Source organism: Cataglyphis hispanica, chromosome 6, assembly GCF_021464435.1.
Source record: "Cataglyphis hispanica isolate Lineage 1 chromosome 6, ULB_Chis1_1.0, whole genome shotgun sequence".
In the NCBI taxonomy this organism is placed as follows: Eukaryota; Metazoa; Arthropoda; class Insecta; order Hymenoptera; family Formicidae; genus Cataglyphis; species Cataglyphis hispanica.
Window position 1 is genome coordinate 7,390,650 of NC_065959.1, and position 17,332 is coordinate 7,407,981.

At 32.6% G+C, this 17,332-nt stretch overlaps 1 protein-coding gene across 1 annotated transcript in view; it reads right to left on the minus strand.

The window, feature by feature from the left end:
• The window catches only part of LOC126850234 (disintegrin and metalloproteinase domain-containing protein 10), a 53,592-nt gene that overhangs the window by 25,436 nt on the left and 10,824 nt on the right, over nucleotides 1-17,332 (minus strand). The window contains exons 3-4 of the mRNA XM_050592998.1: nucleotides 16,480-16,621; nucleotides 7,330-7,448 (exon numbers count right to left, since the gene is read on the minus strand). Of these exons, the coding sequence (XP_050448955.1) occupies nucleotides 7,330-7,448; nucleotides 16,480-16,621 (261 nt within the window). The remainder of the gene's footprint in view (nucleotides 1-7,329; nucleotides 7,449-16,479; nucleotides 16,622-17,332) is intronic.

The following is a 17,332-nucleotide window of genomic DNA, read 5'->3' on the forward strand; positions in this document are numbered from 1 at the left end:
ACTCATCTTGAGTTTCAGCGGGCATAAATTCCCTCGATTTTATCGGTTTTTCAGAGAAGAGTGACAACTCTCTGATATATGATGACATGATGATATCGGTACATGCATAAAAATATGCTATTCTGAATATATCTTGTCACTCAGTTTTTTTTTGTGAAACAATATTTCAATGATGGAAATATAAGTTCATTAATGCAATGATATATTAATATCCATATTAAGAGATTAAAATATACGTTATAAACCAGTAAGATTACGTAACATTATTGTGAAGAATTATATGTAATAATTTAACATAATTTAGCACAGAAAGTACTAAAATAGCACTAAAATAGCACAGAACGTTTTGTCAAGTTTTTAAAATAATTCAAAATTTTGAAGTATACGAGATAAAAGATAATTTCAAGCGTATTGAAGACAAAGAAAATTACGATAAAAAGAATTTGAATTTTGCAATAATGTAATCGATTATACGGGAAATAGAGTTATCCCAATTATAGCTGTCGCGAACGGAAAGAATGTAATTCAACAAGAAGATAATTAACGATTTTCACCACATAGCGCGTAAGCGAATTATCTCGTCCTTGCTACTTTATGCATAAATGCGAATAAATTACGTGCCCGGTTCTCTTTAACAGCGGCAGCGAATAGCGTCGAATTGCTTATAGCCGGATCCTGTGCATCAAAGTTCGACGTCGAAAGCTCTCGATATTCGATCGTGGAGGATTAATAAAGTGTCGTCTCGTCTCTTGTCCGCGCCAGAGTCGGCCAGAGTCTCTTCTAGTCATGTTTGAAGGTACGTTTAGTCAGACACGCGTGATAGACGAATGGATTTTTCTCTCGAAATAAGAATTGCCAAAATCGCTGTTCGTTATCATACAGATATCAAATTAAAAACATAACAAATATCAAAATGCATAAACAAAAACATGTTTAATGCAAGAAATTCTCTTTGCGTCAACAACATTTAGTGTTACATCAATATACCATTGACTCTGCGATTGTTTGCAGTAACAAAAATATCGACTTTAAAAATTCACACAATTTTTTCTCACTATATAAAGTTTTATGTTTATGTAACATAAGCGAGCGAATAGTGACTTGACAAGTAAACATGAGTGAATGCATAAGTCCGGATACTGTTGAAACACATTTTAAATATACAAGCATGAATGCATAGATAGATTTGTAACATTTGAACGAACGAATACTGGCAAACGATTAGATTGGCTACAAAAGTATGTTATCATTCAAATGTATAAATGAACGAATGAATTTGTTATAAAGATGTAGTTACGCTATACGAGAACGAGTGGTTCAATTTTGATATGTTGTGACGATAGTAAAAAAAAAAAAAAAATCCGTTTCATTCCCTTTCAGTCTAGCAAACCAGCAAAAGAGTACGTATAAAAGCAGAGACTAGTGCAAACGTGTAGATCTGAATTTGTGTGCATCTAAAGGAACCGCATTCGATATACAATCTATGCATGAATTCCAATGTGAATTAAATGGTTATATCAGGTAAGGACATTTTAATATTCCATATACTATACGGTTATTGTATCGCTATTATAAGCTACATTCCCTCATCTATTGATTTGACATTTTACTCAGATAATATTACATAATAATAATAATAATAATGTATGAGAATAGCAACTGTGGGAGGAAAGGAGAAGAAAGATAACAATTCAACCTACTATATTTGTGTGTTTGTAATCGGTCACAATTAAAATCTCTGAATACTCGTTTACATTCTTCCTTTATATTTTTGTGTTCTTAATTACTTATATATTTTATAATAATCACATTTATTTTTTGGCTTGGCATAATTAATTAATTTTTTATCGACGAAAAATAATATATTTTATTCTCCGTGCATATCTTTCTTTTTCTCTCTCTTTCTATATTTCTATTTTATTTTTATATCATCTTATTTTATACTTCAATATATATATATAATATAAATTGAGAGACAAACGAGCTCGAGAATATTGCACGAAGACCTGCATCACTGACGTAGAAGGAATTCATCTGCAGTAGTTTAAACGTTTCTATTACGAGCACTAGAAACAGCTGGTGCTCGTGTGCGCACCTTAAGGCCACGGTTATAGAGAATGCATGTTCCGACGGAAACTCAATCCGGACGAATTCGTATCAGACATCGGAACTAATCAAATACATTGAGGTAAGTCGAGATAACTATAGGGGTTATCTTCGGACCATCATTTTCCTCCAGTTATAGGCTATATCGCTTTAAATGAAATCATTGTTCGCGCAGTAAGTTATAAAGATTCAAGATATTTTCATCAATTTAATTTAAATCACACATTTCCGTTAATTTAGGATTTAATATAAAATTTCTCATCTAGAGAAAACAATTCAATTATTTGTATATTTCAATTCGATCATCTGTTATATTTCAATTTCACAAATTTTTTTATTCGTAAAAATTCACACAAATCTTTTTATTTGTAAAAACTTTTTAATTATCAATTGTTTACTTTATATTATATATTCAAGAATTACATTATGTCTTCTTTCGAAATAATCATCGTCCATTAATAGACATATTAGATTTTAGTATTCATTAAAAAAGATAATGTTTTCTTAAACGCTCTGTGTAACGCAGGATTCATTATCACATAACGGATATAATTAGTTCCACTTATCTCGATACATTTAATTAGTACAAATCGGCAAATTTCTATCGGCCCATTTCACTGTGTGATGTAAAGGTATATGTATATGCGATACACTAATATAATCATAATTCCTAAAAAAAATTATCACACTAAAAATTGCAAAAATACTCTTTTATTAGTCTAAATGCACATACACGAAGATATTTATTTTAATATAATTAATAAAATTAGTAAATTTAATAGATAATAATATAACTCGGTAAACTAATAATTTGTCTACTAATAGAATATTTTGAAGAAACTATAAAGTTATTTATTAAAATTATTAATTTTGTATTAAGTTTGATGTGAGACTTTTTAAATGTATTCCTGTTGATCTGTTATTCTTTGATTATTAAAATAAATTAAAAGTAAATTAAAAAAATGAATTTAATCTAATTAATATGATAATTAAAGTTAACGTAGAATTGAATTAATATTCCCTGCTACTAATCAAATGCATTAAAGTGAATATAGATGGATACGAGATGAGATAATAATTCCATCTCTCAATTTACAGATACAATTACAATAAATTAATGAAGGAAGGTAAGTTCGCTTCTGCTGAATTCAGCCGATTTTCCGGTGGAAATTTGTCAGCGTACAAGAACATTCGTTAGAGAAACTCGCGTACGATGCCGTAACCGCGGCCTAAAGTCATCGAAGTGAAGATTACGACGTCCGGATATTACTACGGCAAGACGCTATTACGATGGGATTCAACTTCCCGCAATCCCGGTCGTCGAAACAGCGCGGCGACGGGGTCGTTCGCGATTCACGATCCGGCGAAGCGACGGGGCCACATTCACGATCAAGTTTCTAACCCGTTCGCGAACTTGCGGTTACGTTTAGTTCGCCGTATACGCCAAAATTATACCACGTTTCTCTCTCTCTCTCTCTCTCTCTCTCTCTCGTATTGTCCGATTCATGTACTCGTCTGATTCCTGCAGGAACGCTTGCGGGCATCGAATGATGATACCAGCATCACCTATTGTTGATGAATCTATAGTCAGTGCCGTGCCTAGGTTTCTGTCACTTCAATCACGCGCATTGACTCTTATAAAAAGATTTTTTTAATTATAATCAAAATTTTTCAAAACCAAAATTGACAAAGTCATAAAGTCTGATCCATGAATTCATAATAATATTTAGAAATTATGACAATTCTCGTCTAAGACTCTATGTTTAAAATAACGCTAAACAACTCTAGCAATTTCTGATTTATTCTTGAAAGAAGAAAAAATAAATTTAAAAGATATTTCAATCATTTGAGATACTAAAACATCTCCTTTTAAAAGAAAGAGTAAAATAAAATATTTCTTTTACATATATGTAAGATAGAATTATCGATGAGTTGACTCTTGAGTTTACTCGTGTGTTTATTTTCTTAAACTGTAATTTTTAACATAATAAGAAAAAAGTCGGAAAATGTTTTTACTATATTAAAATGCAAAAAAAAAGATTGTTATTTTAAAAAAATGGAGAGTAAACTAACGATAAGCTTTATATGTATGTATAATGCACTGGATTTTAAATTTTCCATTTTCCATAAGTACATAACATTAATTATAGGTTCTAACAGTTATATAGTCACAACTGTGGACGTACATATGCTTATTTCCCACTAAAAATTTATAATCTATACTATCTCTCCCTGTTCGTGATCCTTCGGCAACAGTCCCTGTGCGGTGTATCTCCAATAGGTGAATCTGGCACGTTTCCAAAAGACGAAAATGAGATTCCTAGTTTAATGTGGCGAGCAAGACGACGAGCGTAAGATAAGCATGCTATCCAAAAATGTCAATTAACTATGATTCGAAATAAACCAATAGTCCAGATTAAAATATATATTTGTCTTGTTAAAAAAAAAAAAATTTTGCTCCCGTAGGGAGTAATCATAGTGCCAAGTCAATAAAAAAATTATATTTGCGTCATTAACACAGCAATGCGTGTCCAAGTGTTGTAAGAATTTGCCACAAATCCGCACGCAAAATTTTTGAGAATCTGCACAAAAATTTCTCTAGCCCTCTCACTCTTACGTTGTATTTCACGCGTGGTTTGCAGATAATTTTGAATTGAAATCGACAATGGCTCGGCCTGCACTTCCGTCGATATTACCTCGTGCATTCTGATGCGTCGCGGCGAAGCGCACACGACCCGCTTCGAGATACGCTCGTTCGAACACGAAATTTATTTCTCGATTTCGCTTCGGATCGCGATGAAAGTCGTGAAAGGTTACGAGAAGAATACCTGATACCAGTTCAGTGTACAGGGTGTCGCCGATCGACCTAACCGACCAAATCTTCCCGGCTTTGCAAATTAGCTGATATCTATATGGATTATTGTTACTCTTCTATTATTGTAATTATTATTTGAGTTCATCGTTATTTATTAAGCTTTAATCCTTCTGATCTAGGATCACCTAACTCACACAAGATAAAATGCACTTTAACATATCTTATTTTTTGTAAATATGATATATTATCAAAATATTTATATTAATATTACGAATATATCACGAATTACATGGATAAATAAAAGTGTCCACTACAAACAAATCTACTTTAAATTTATCGTAAGGATTTTAATCGCAATCGTTCGTAACACGGTGTATACAAAAGTCTAGATTTATACTATATTAATTACATGAAAATTAAGCACGGTGCTAATAAATCATTGAGATGTTTTTGTAAAAACTGATCCAGAAAGATTATTTCGGTTCTTCTGGATGGATAGACTGATTCGTGTAGCGCGGAGCAAACTCTATTATTTATGGGCACATTAGCGACGCAAACTAAGGAGAGCGTGCTTAATGAATTACTGAAATCGTATTCAACCGGAAAACCATCTGTGTGGTTACGCAATGACATTAAACAAAGCGTTAATCCTTTGATGCGCTTTGGGAGTTAAAATAACTTCATGCATCGCAAATAATTTTCTTGTCACGCATGCAATTTCGGAAATATCGGCTAATTAATGTATGTAGCGAATATCCCAAAAGATCTATATCATGATAGTAAAATCAATCTTGAGCGTTACTTAGTTTTGAGATAAATTCCTTGTTGTTCTTCGTTGATACTGAAACTGCTTGTGTAATCTCAGAGGAATCGATAAAAAAATTGATAAAAATAAAACTTTATTTTTCATTGATTAATTACTTTACTTTAAGGGAGCATAAATAGAATTTTAATGTGCGACTAAATTATTAAATTATTTGAAATATATGAATTTATATACATATATATGTCGTTTATCACAAAAGAATTTAAAAATATAAAATTTATTTAATTATAATAAACAGTGTTTGCTATTAGCAAAATGCCCTTTACGCTTTATTTGCGACTTTATTAAATTAAGATTAAACGAAATCTTTCTTGATGTAATTTTCGGCTTGAGAAACCGGTATTCAATTATAATGAAGCGAAGTCTTTCCGTAACATGAAAGCGGATAGAGTGCATCAAAGGATTAAACAAGGCACCCTCAGGTGCACCGAGGCATGATTTTACCAGGCGAAATGCGGCCGCACATGTGCTCGCGAAACCGAACAGCCTCCGGAATAGCAGACGGGGCAGCTATACACGCTATCCATCACGAAAGCTGAAGTTGAAGGATACCCGGCTAATTACTTTGTCGCGGACATGCTCGTCAGCATACAGCCACGCCTAATCTCAAAATGTGCTGACACTCTTTCGCAGCGATCGCTAATGACGATGATACGCCTCGTTTACGCAATATAATTCCGATACGCGGACTGAACGTGTATAAATATTGATCTGGTTGCGCTGCAATGACTATCACGGCGCTCTCACATCTATATAGCTGTATGACGTTGACAATGAGAGCCCTTTGAGATTAACGGATTGTCGAGATTATTACGATAATCTCAAATCAAGATCCACGGCTTGGGCAAGGAATTACGCGCAAACGTACTTAGTCCCTTTGACACACGCATTTTGCGCTTTATCGCTAAATCAATGCAAATCAATATCAATACACAGCACGGAGACAAACATAGAGAAAATAGATTTATCAACAATAATTGCAAAAAAAATGTATTATATAGAGTAATTATATCGTAAAAATTTGAAAGAATAATCAATTCTAAACAAACGAAATAAACATAATATACAATATTTGTAATATATACAGTTTTGCATATTATTAATGTTAATTATATTACTTGTATTATTATATAACACGTATTTTAAAATTAAAAACCGCGGGATATACAATTTGATCAATACATTAATGAAATTATTAAATAATTTTATTGCAAAAATTAAAATAGCAGTTAAAATAATACTAATAATAATACTTGGAGAAAATAATAATTTGATTTATTGGAAGCGAAAATGAGATAAAAAATTTTATGTAAAATATACAAAAAAATATGAAATTTAATTTAAGCATATTATTTCGCTCGAAAATTCTTTTCAATTGTGTAAAATTAAATATTTTCAATTTATCATGGAAGACATAATTTATTCAATATCTTTTTTAATTCGAATAGTATTTAATAGAGTAATAAAATAATTAATTTAATAATACCTTTAATAGTCTAATTATATGAAACTAATGAAAAGTTGAATTTATAATTTTTTCAATCAATTATATATAAATATAGAATAATATAATTAAACTTACCTAAAATAGTACCGACGTAAGAATGCGATGTGTCGAAGGATATTGGTCCGTCCGTACTTTCGAAAGATGCGTCCTTGCTGAACAGACTCGCGTCGTGAACTAACCGTATCGTCCAGAATCTGTAAGATGAATAGTAATTGTAAAGTAGTGAGATGAGAAAACTTTTTGAATGCGAGAAAGACTAATTGTCGACCTTCTTCGTGTGCTATAATAATGATAACGGGGGCGCTCACTTCGGGTCACAAAAAGCCGATAATCTGATAATAATATGAATAATGGAAAGGAAATCGTAACAAAGGGACGGGAAACATTAAATGAAGAACTATATTTCGCTTATCCACAAGAATTGTTCCGATAATTTTGATTGGATTATAAAAAATTTAGATATCGAATTTGATAACGAAAATCTAGAGAATATCTTTTCAATATCAATGAAATAAAAAATGGGATATTTTCCATCTAATTATAATGTTCGAAATCGATTCGATAATAAAACCTTTTTTTACATTATATTATTCTTTTATAATATTTTTTACACACACATATATATATATATATATATATATATATATATATATATATCTTCAACTAAATTTTCGGACATATAAGACCGTAAGGATATATATAAAAATTTATATAAAAATAAATTATTATAAATCAAATGTGTACAAAGTCTCTACGTCGTATATAAATATAGATATTGCACGCACTTGTAAAGCAAAAAATAACACAAGTACATACACACATGTACGTACAGAATAAATATCTTGATTTCCGAGATGCGATATCACTCTCGAGCATACTTTATGTTAAATGTCAATCAGTTTATAAATCCGTACATATTTATAATATAGGTATATTTCAGTCTCTCAAACAAAACAAAAATAAAATTAATGTAAAAACATCGTTAGTTGAACATTGAATTATCGATAATGAAGAAATATTGTTTATATTATAAAATTAAAACATTTAATATTTATATTCAAACTATATATCACTTTATTCTAACCAAATGAGAGAAATATATTCAACACAAAAGTCTTCAATATTTAAAAAAAATTCTCCAAGTAATTCTTACAAATAAGTGAAAAATATGCTCTAATCGTGATATTTATCGCCCATTCTATTCCTAGCATAGGATTGCTCTGGCAATGCAGGATGTCTCCTACGACTTCGAAAAATACGACATCCGAAGCCTTCGAACCTCTAAAGATCGCTTAAGCTCAACACGAAACCATGTAACATCATATAGATCAAATGGCTTCTCCCACAGATTCAGTTAAATATACACACGCTCTTTCACTCCTACAAGTGACATTTACGTAACAAATTCGCCTTTAACGAGATCATAATCTATTAAAATTGACATTTGCGCTATTCCTTGCGGATTCCTATTAAGAAAACGCGCGGTTCGAAATGGATTAAGAGCATAGATTGACGAATATCATTGGAAAATTTGAGGACAAAAATACATCATATGACATGAATAAATCCTCCCTTCGATATCAAGTGATGTCTTTTCTTCATACATATGTTGCGTTTTATTTTTCTAAAAAAAAATAAATTATAAATATAAAGATATATAATAAATGAGAATATATAAAAGTTTTAATAATTCTAGCAAGTTTTACACTCATCATATTAAATAAAAACATGTTATTTATTGGTACAAAATAGTAGTACAAATAAATTATGAGAGAGCAAAAATTTGTGGAAAAAAAGTGAAGTATTAAAATATTATAATATGCGTATATATATGGATAAGTTATTGATGTTTTCACAAAAACGCTTTCAATCATTGGCGCGCATATACCATCGAGATTATAAAAACAGCGTATCGCAAAAAATATAACAAAATAATAATAAAAATAATAACAGCGTGTTGTTCAGAAATCGATCTTTTGCATCTTTTCGGCACAAAAGAATACTATTTTTGTAGAAAAATAAATCACGATTGAAATATGATAATATTTGCTTCTTGATAAAGACATATAGGTGCTATCATATAAAGCATTCACTTTATGTAAAAATAAATTTGACCATGTTACTATATTCTGTACAAAACACAGCAACAAATAAATTATAAAGATATTTTTGAAAGAGGCAATATAAATGCATATAATATTAGAATGTGGTAAATTGAAATATGTGCATGAGAAACTCGTTAGCGTTTTTACAAATACATATGTCGCGTATATTAGTTATTATTTATAACTGAAATGCATCCGTCCATTTAAATATGCAACATAATTGCATTTCGTGACTATACTTTATATACATTTGTAAATTAAATACATTGTAACATATTTAATCAAGAGCGAGCCAAGGTTATTAAATGTGTGACGAAACATGTGTGACGAAATAAGATATTTATATATTATTAACATGCGAAATACAAGCGCAAACAAAAAATAGAGTTTTATTAAGAGAAAAACATAATTTTCTATTTAAATTGCATTTTTTAATTTCTTTAAGATCCATTTTTTTTTAGACTAATTTAAATTTATCTTAAATCTTTATAATATTATATGCGCTCATATGTTCTTGCACATTCTTACTCAATTAGATGACAAATCCTTTTTAAGCACACTGTAGCGACAATCATAGTGACAGTCATCATATGACAGATGACTGATACGCAATGACAATCAAAAAGATCGGCGAGAAACTGGAAAAATACGGCAAAATAATGACATGAATCTCATTTTGCATAAAATCAGTGTTCAAACTTATACTTAGACTTTCACAATGACAATGCGCAAATACGTACTACATTTCCGGATATCTCGTTAAAGTCCGATTTCGTGATGACATTGTATTTACATAGAAGGTCAAGCGAAACCAACCAAACGCGAAGCCACGTTAAATGCCATTACACTGACGCACATTGCTAAATATATAAATATAAAGAATCTGATATATCGAAATACTTTAATATCACTTCTTACTTTAATCTAATTTCTCTTTCTCATTCTCTCACCTAAAAATTTGGAGATCTATAGTGTCTCAGCATTCGATGACTGACTCTTTTGTGAATTGTCAATATCTAAAAATCTTACTACCTATATTTTGTTTCTTATCGATATGGATTGTCAATTATGTTCTGCCTTTTTTCAAAAAAACTTGAGTTGCCTTTCAAGAAATGTAAGCAAAATAAAAATGTAAACAAAACATTCCGGGCGTTTCACGCAAAAAGAAATTAAGGAAAATATCTCAATTATTTTGCACAATTTTTTCTGTGTGACAAATTCCTAACCAACAAATTATTGATGGTTTATAAAAAGATCACAGATTTATAAAAAAAAAAATATTAAAAAATGTATTAGCAAAATATAGAAAAAAAAATGTTATTCCAGCATGTTTCCTATGTAAATTACGCATTTGATTTGTACTTCATAGAATAATTAATGCAAAAAATCATAAACGATATGCTATAAAAAAAAAAATTATATATATATATATATACATATAAGGCATTTTGATTTTATTTATCATATTGTTAATTTCTCCTTCTTTCGTCCCTAGCGATCTATTTTCAATAAATATTGTCTATATTCAAAAAGAAAATAATTTTATTTCTAAAAAATAAAGTTCTTTTAATGCATTAGCTACTAACGGCTATTCACGCTTTTATTTAGAGACCTGCCAGAACGATTGTAATTCTTTTCGCAGCATTTATTATCATCGTATTAGCAGCGCGAAGACGCCGGCGAAGAAATGACTTTAACGTAGCCAAGCAAAAAGACGCTAACACGCTGGATTACCATAAAGATACGCGGCCAGAGTTGGGACGCATTATCCGAGGAATTAGGGAAAGTGTAACAATTAGTCCCGGCTCTTAATGGCGCGCTAGCCGTGCTGCATCCGCGACGATCATTTTCATAATCCAACGTCTTTACGCCTTCGCCACGGACCACGGCATTGAATCGTCAGCTTTTCTTTGTCTTGAAGAAGGCTCGTTATGTCGTATCTTCGCCTCATCGCATCGTAACCCCTCGCGAAAAAGTCGTTTAAGTGCCGCTTTTAATGCGCGAAGCTTGTAAAAGGCGAACTTTCGTTGCACTTGCCAATCTTTTTGCCATTAATCTCTTAAGTTTGTACATACAGGATGTTCTCCAATTAAAATCAAGGAACATTTAATCTATTTCTATCATCATAAATTTCTAAAACAATTAAATAACATCTAAATATGCATATTATTCAAATGATCCAAATAAAGATGTACAAAGAAAAATTATTTACTAAATATTAATGTATTAAAGAATACAATTGCTTTTTTTTTCGTTTAGAAACTATTTTCTTTTACGCTAAATTATTTGACTATATGTATTCAACATTAAATATGAAAAAAGTTGCTGATAAAGGGAAAGAAGAGAGATCATGCCATCAAGAGATTAAATTTTTCTTTAAGAAAACTCGGTACCAAATTCCTTTGGCAAAAGTAGAACTTTACTACTGGCATACTTTCATTCTTAAAGATATTCCGTAGTCATTTTAGTTTTTATTGTTAAATAAACTTGGTCAATAGTTTATGAGATATCTGTATCTCTTTTATTACAAATATTGATTCGAACTAATAATCAAGAGAGATTAAAGTGATTATTTATTAATTTTGTGATTTTCGCTCTTTCTAATCATTACGAGAAATATTGACATATTAATATAGCCACAAAAAGGAATCATCCGTTGAATAATTCTTTGAGCACGCTTCTTTATAACAGTTATAACTTCTTCAGAAGAAGAGCGATCGTGCTACGAAGCGGGAAAGTAGTTCAAATAATAATTTTCCTGTTTTTCCTCGAAACTGCAACTTTTACATAACGTTTATTTTCATAATGATCATAAGCGCGCGATATACGTACTTTTTATGACCCGCGCGCCCGCACCGAGGAGGTAAATTTTCATGATTTTTACCACGATGCTGCGCTTTAGTAACAAAGGTCCATATTGTATTAAGGAAGTCCAGGCACACATACAAAAATATCTTAGAGGTAGAGGAAAAGCAGCTCCGACCCTGTGCTCTTTAGCTTTCATATATTTCATAGCCGCCCATAACACGCCCCCGTATGCACGACGAAACGATGCGTTGGCTTGGATGCTAAAACCTGTGCCCACGTACGGGAAAACTGGATCCGCAACATCCGAGCTAGGTGCGCCGAGGTACATACGGCCTATTCATGTGCGAAGCCTCTTTCATCGAGAAACAAAAGCGCGGGTAGAAGTGAGAAGGTGTCGCCTGTATACGATGTCTATTTCCGACTCTCAACCGTACCGCTCTCTCTCTCTCTCTTCCCAAGACTAGATTTTATATCGAGAAATCGCTAAAAATGTATATAATGTGTAAATTATTTTCTCATTTGTGTGCGTGTCGCACAATCTAAAAGAAACTAATAAAATCGTCGATAAAATATAAATAGTTATTTTCTCATAATACAATAAAAAATGTATCTTTAAAAAAGAAGTATATCCTCCTTAATAGTTTTTAAAAAAAAAATATGTCAAATGTATATCGTAGAAAAAATACGTGTTGCAATTTTTTTTGTTCTTTTTTTTTCTTGAAATGTTAAATTAATTTTTCCTTGAAAATAGGTTTCTTCCCATAGTTTATATATATATTTAATAATTAATTTTTATTCTTTATAAAATTAATATTAAAATTATATATATATATATATATATATATATATATATATAATTTTTAATATTAATTTTATAAGGAATAAAAATTAATTTCATAAATACAATGCAATCCGAAAAAATAGGGTACTATAGATTGTGTATTATATAATACAAATTGACCTTATGAAACGTTGCAGGCATTTTTACAATTTATCCCTTGCAGAATCTAAAGCAAACAAGAGAAAAGATCATAGGACAAATGCATTCTAATCGCAGACGTTGCGACAAAAGTTATAAAAACCTATCGACGATCCATATATATATTCGAAATATGAGAGATAGCCGGTAAGTTTGCCAAATAAATTCACTAGGTCGTATATCCGCGACACGGATAGGAGCAGGAACATCGCATTGCAATACTCGTGACGAGAACAATCATCGAGTGAAGGCCGCTGCGACAAGAAACCGGGACGGCGCGTGTGTGTCGCACACGGTGGAGGGGGGAGGGGGACTTTCTTCTTCGCTTCCTCTCCTCAACTATTATCTTGCCAGTTTGTACCAGGTGCGCCAGGGTGGAAACCGCCACCGTCGTACGACAGTACAGGAGGGTTTCGGGGAGGGGGGGATGGCGCGGAGGGTGTGGCGCGCGCTTGGTACGACGACGACACCGGGTACGAACGAAGGGAATTGCGCGCACGGCTCGATCCCCTTCTGCTTTACATTTTATTGCCCGACGTGAATTCGACCGATTTACATAAAGATATGTACGCTGTAGTTACATCGGTGGACTGAGAACGAGACTGCGGAGGAGAGATGTTCGAGGCATGTTTCTCTCTCCTGTGTCTTCTATCACCTGAGGAGAGAAAGCTGCGTGTCGTTTGTCGCGTAGAACGCGAAATTTGCGATGCGGGGGTGGTGCGCGAAACGGGAATGCCAATACATATCCGACGATTTTTTTTCTTGTACTCATTTATTTAACATTCTCCGGATGGCTTTAGATATAGGGGATTCTTCGCGAACTGAAATTCTTTCGAGACTGAAACTCCCTGGAATTGCTGGAACGTAGAACGGCAGTAGATATTGCGTCTGGCGGAATGTATAGCCGTAATAACTGTGCGAGTCGTAACGCATCAAGATAAGTGGCAATAGTGGGCTGTAACTTGCAGCAATCGTAATCGTTGAATGAAAGAGCTTTACGTAATTATAAATTGCAATATAATTGATTGGAGCAAAGATATGTATATTTAATTAAGTTAATGTATTTTTTTAATGTTTTCAATACATACGCAAAAATTAAATAATAAACATATATATATATATATATACACATCATACATCGCGAGACTTGTCTTGTCCAAGAGAGAAAGACAACTATTCCCCCAATACACAGACCGATTCCGCTAATAGAATCATTGACGTTCTAATTCCACGACTTCAAGGAGATAAGCGCGGCGCAACAAATTTTCTTCACGGTGGATTTTCGAAAGTAACTGTAATCGCACCAGCGAGAGATGCGAAAAAAAAAAAAAGACAATGACGTCACGTCGTCCTCGTCGTCGTCGGAGCAATTAGCGGTAATTACGCGCGACCAAATCCGACGCACGGGAATCACGGGACTTGACTCACTGATTTCTCTCTCGCTCTCTCTCTCTATCTTTCACTCTCTTCTTCCCCCCCCCCTCTCCCCCGCTGCTCCCCTGTCTCTTCCTCCGGGGGTGCCGCAAATCCTCCTGACTGTCGGATCAAGAAGTAGTACCCGCCAGTTAATTAGCTTAACGTCTATGAATTACGGGCGAAATTTCCTCGGAAACTTGTTTCCCTTTCCTCTTTCCTCCTCCCCCCTCCCCCCCCTCCCTCCTCCTCCCGCCGAGGGAAAAGGAAAGGGAGCGAGGAAGAGGGTGCACGACGGCGATGGGCTCGCGAGCAAACCATTCCCACCGAGTCACTTCGCTACGGCCGAGATACTAGACCATTCGTTGTAACTTTGCAATCTGCATGGTGCACGCGGGCGTCACGGTCTCTTGCATAATGGATAGTTCGACAAATGTTTAACATTGCTCCTCGCGGGACGCGAAATCAGACGAAATTTTCGCAATCGAGGTGATTTAATGCGATTATAGAATTCATCTAACACGAATCTTCTCTATTATTGAAATGATGTGATTATCTCATACCTTAATACTTAAAAAAAGTCACTCAACATTTAATTTATATATATATATATATATATATATATATATATATATATATATATATATATATAGTGTAATATCCTATTAATTAATAAAGCGATAAGAAATAAAAACTGTTTATTTATTATCCGTCAATTAATTTTTTTTTACTAATTATGTCTTAGAATAAAAAAAATAGCGTTGATAAAAATATAATTTTAGTTCAAGAGGACTGAAGGACTTGAGAAAATCATACCATATACCATAATTCCGAAGACAGACTTATTTCTAGCCATTTCTTAAGTTAATAAATACGCCGCAAGAGTGAAAGCGCGAGTCAATATTTAAACGATTCCGTAATACTTCGACAGACTAGTGCGCGGTTTGTATCGTTATTAAACTGGAGCACTATCATAAATTAAACTTTCCGATGTTGCGTTATATTCCAATCTTACATTAAATAAGCACGAGAGTGAAACTCTATAATTGTTCTTCCTATAGATAGTAAATCTGGTAAATCTAGTTTGACGTGCAAACATTGATATTATATTCGCATTTTTTTTCTGTAATTCTCCAATTATCATATCTGTAAGCATTGCTGCTGTAATTGCTTAGCAACAAAAATTCCTTGTCTTAGAAAAAGCTTTAATAATTGTATCTTATAATACATTTTGTGTTGAATATAATCTCTCACTGCGAAGAAATGAATTCTTCAAAAATAATAAAAATATATAAAGAACTTATATAATAAAAAATAGGAATGTTTTATAATTCTAAGAAAATATTTAAAAATAAATCTATTTTCGTTATTAATAAAAAAGATATATGCATGTAAAGCAATTTTCAAATAACTTCGATTATACGCGACATATACAAACGCTATAAGCCACACGTGAATTGGTCTTGATCACCATCTTTAATCGGATTCATATACTACTGACCTAATTAGGACATATCAAGAACGTTGCAGTGACACCCCACCGACTTTATCCACGTCATTTTACCAGCGTATGTAAGAGATACAAGATTCACAATTTTCGAAATTTATAAAAAATTGTACAAAAGCTTACTCAGAGAAGTTTTGCTAAATCGTGTAAAATCTTTATAACGTCATAGATCTGCAAAAATCGAAATCTGATATCTTTTTCGAATTTCCGATATTCGTCATACTTTGATTTTGAAACTAGATTTAGAATCTAGTGTTCGAGATAGCTGAAATTTCAACAGTCTTCTCGGATGTCCAGACCCAGATCCGGTATCGATCTTGTGTCTTTGCTCGAAACACGCCATGCACGAAGGCAAAAAGGAACTCGTTGTGTATATCGAGATAAGGAAAGGTGGATTCGTTTATGGGACTCACCTGTCAAGCGTCTTCAGGTGCAAAATCAGAGGTTGCTCGGAGTCGGTGACGTCGCGACGTATCCGGTTGCGATGTTGTCTCAAGGTCGCGGTGTCATAAGTGGCTGCCTCGTAATATCCAATGTATGAGTTGCGCGTGATATCTGAAAAAATGCACGAAGGAAACGGTTCTATTAATGGCCATGTCTCTGGGAAGAGAATGCGTTACGCAAACCGTAAATCGCGAGTCACGCGAAGATGAGTTGCGCCATAAAGGTACGTTTGCACCAGGTGCGAGCATGATTAAGAGCGCGAAGGAGCGCTTCCTCATTTTCTCAGATAAACCAAAAAGTCTTCCCGTTAATCTCTTCTTTTATAGATAAACGAAGAACACAAAAAGAAAGTTTCTTTTGTTGTTACAGAATAATGTTTATATACATAGTTATTAATATATTATTTCGTACCATACAATTCAATATTTTGCTTGTGCCTATGTAATTTATAAAGATAAAACTTTGAAAGTGTAAATCTAAGTCGTCCTATAATTAAATAATTATAAAAATACAAAATTATCTTGGAGTAATATATTTTTATTTTTTATTTATATAATATTAAATAATTCTGCTGTAGTCTAAAAATAATGGTAAAATCTTCTCCCTAAAACTTAATACTTTTTTTTCATAATTAAAAAAAACTGATTCAGACAAATATTTCCAATATTTTCATTGTCAGATTTGAATTCTGTTATGTAATTTAAACATTAAAGTGTATTCAAATCGCGCTTGACTGTCCACAAAAAAAAAAACGCGTGATAACTGTATTTTGCTGAGATCGTTGCAAAATTCAAAGGTACATAGATCGGACGAATATATTTT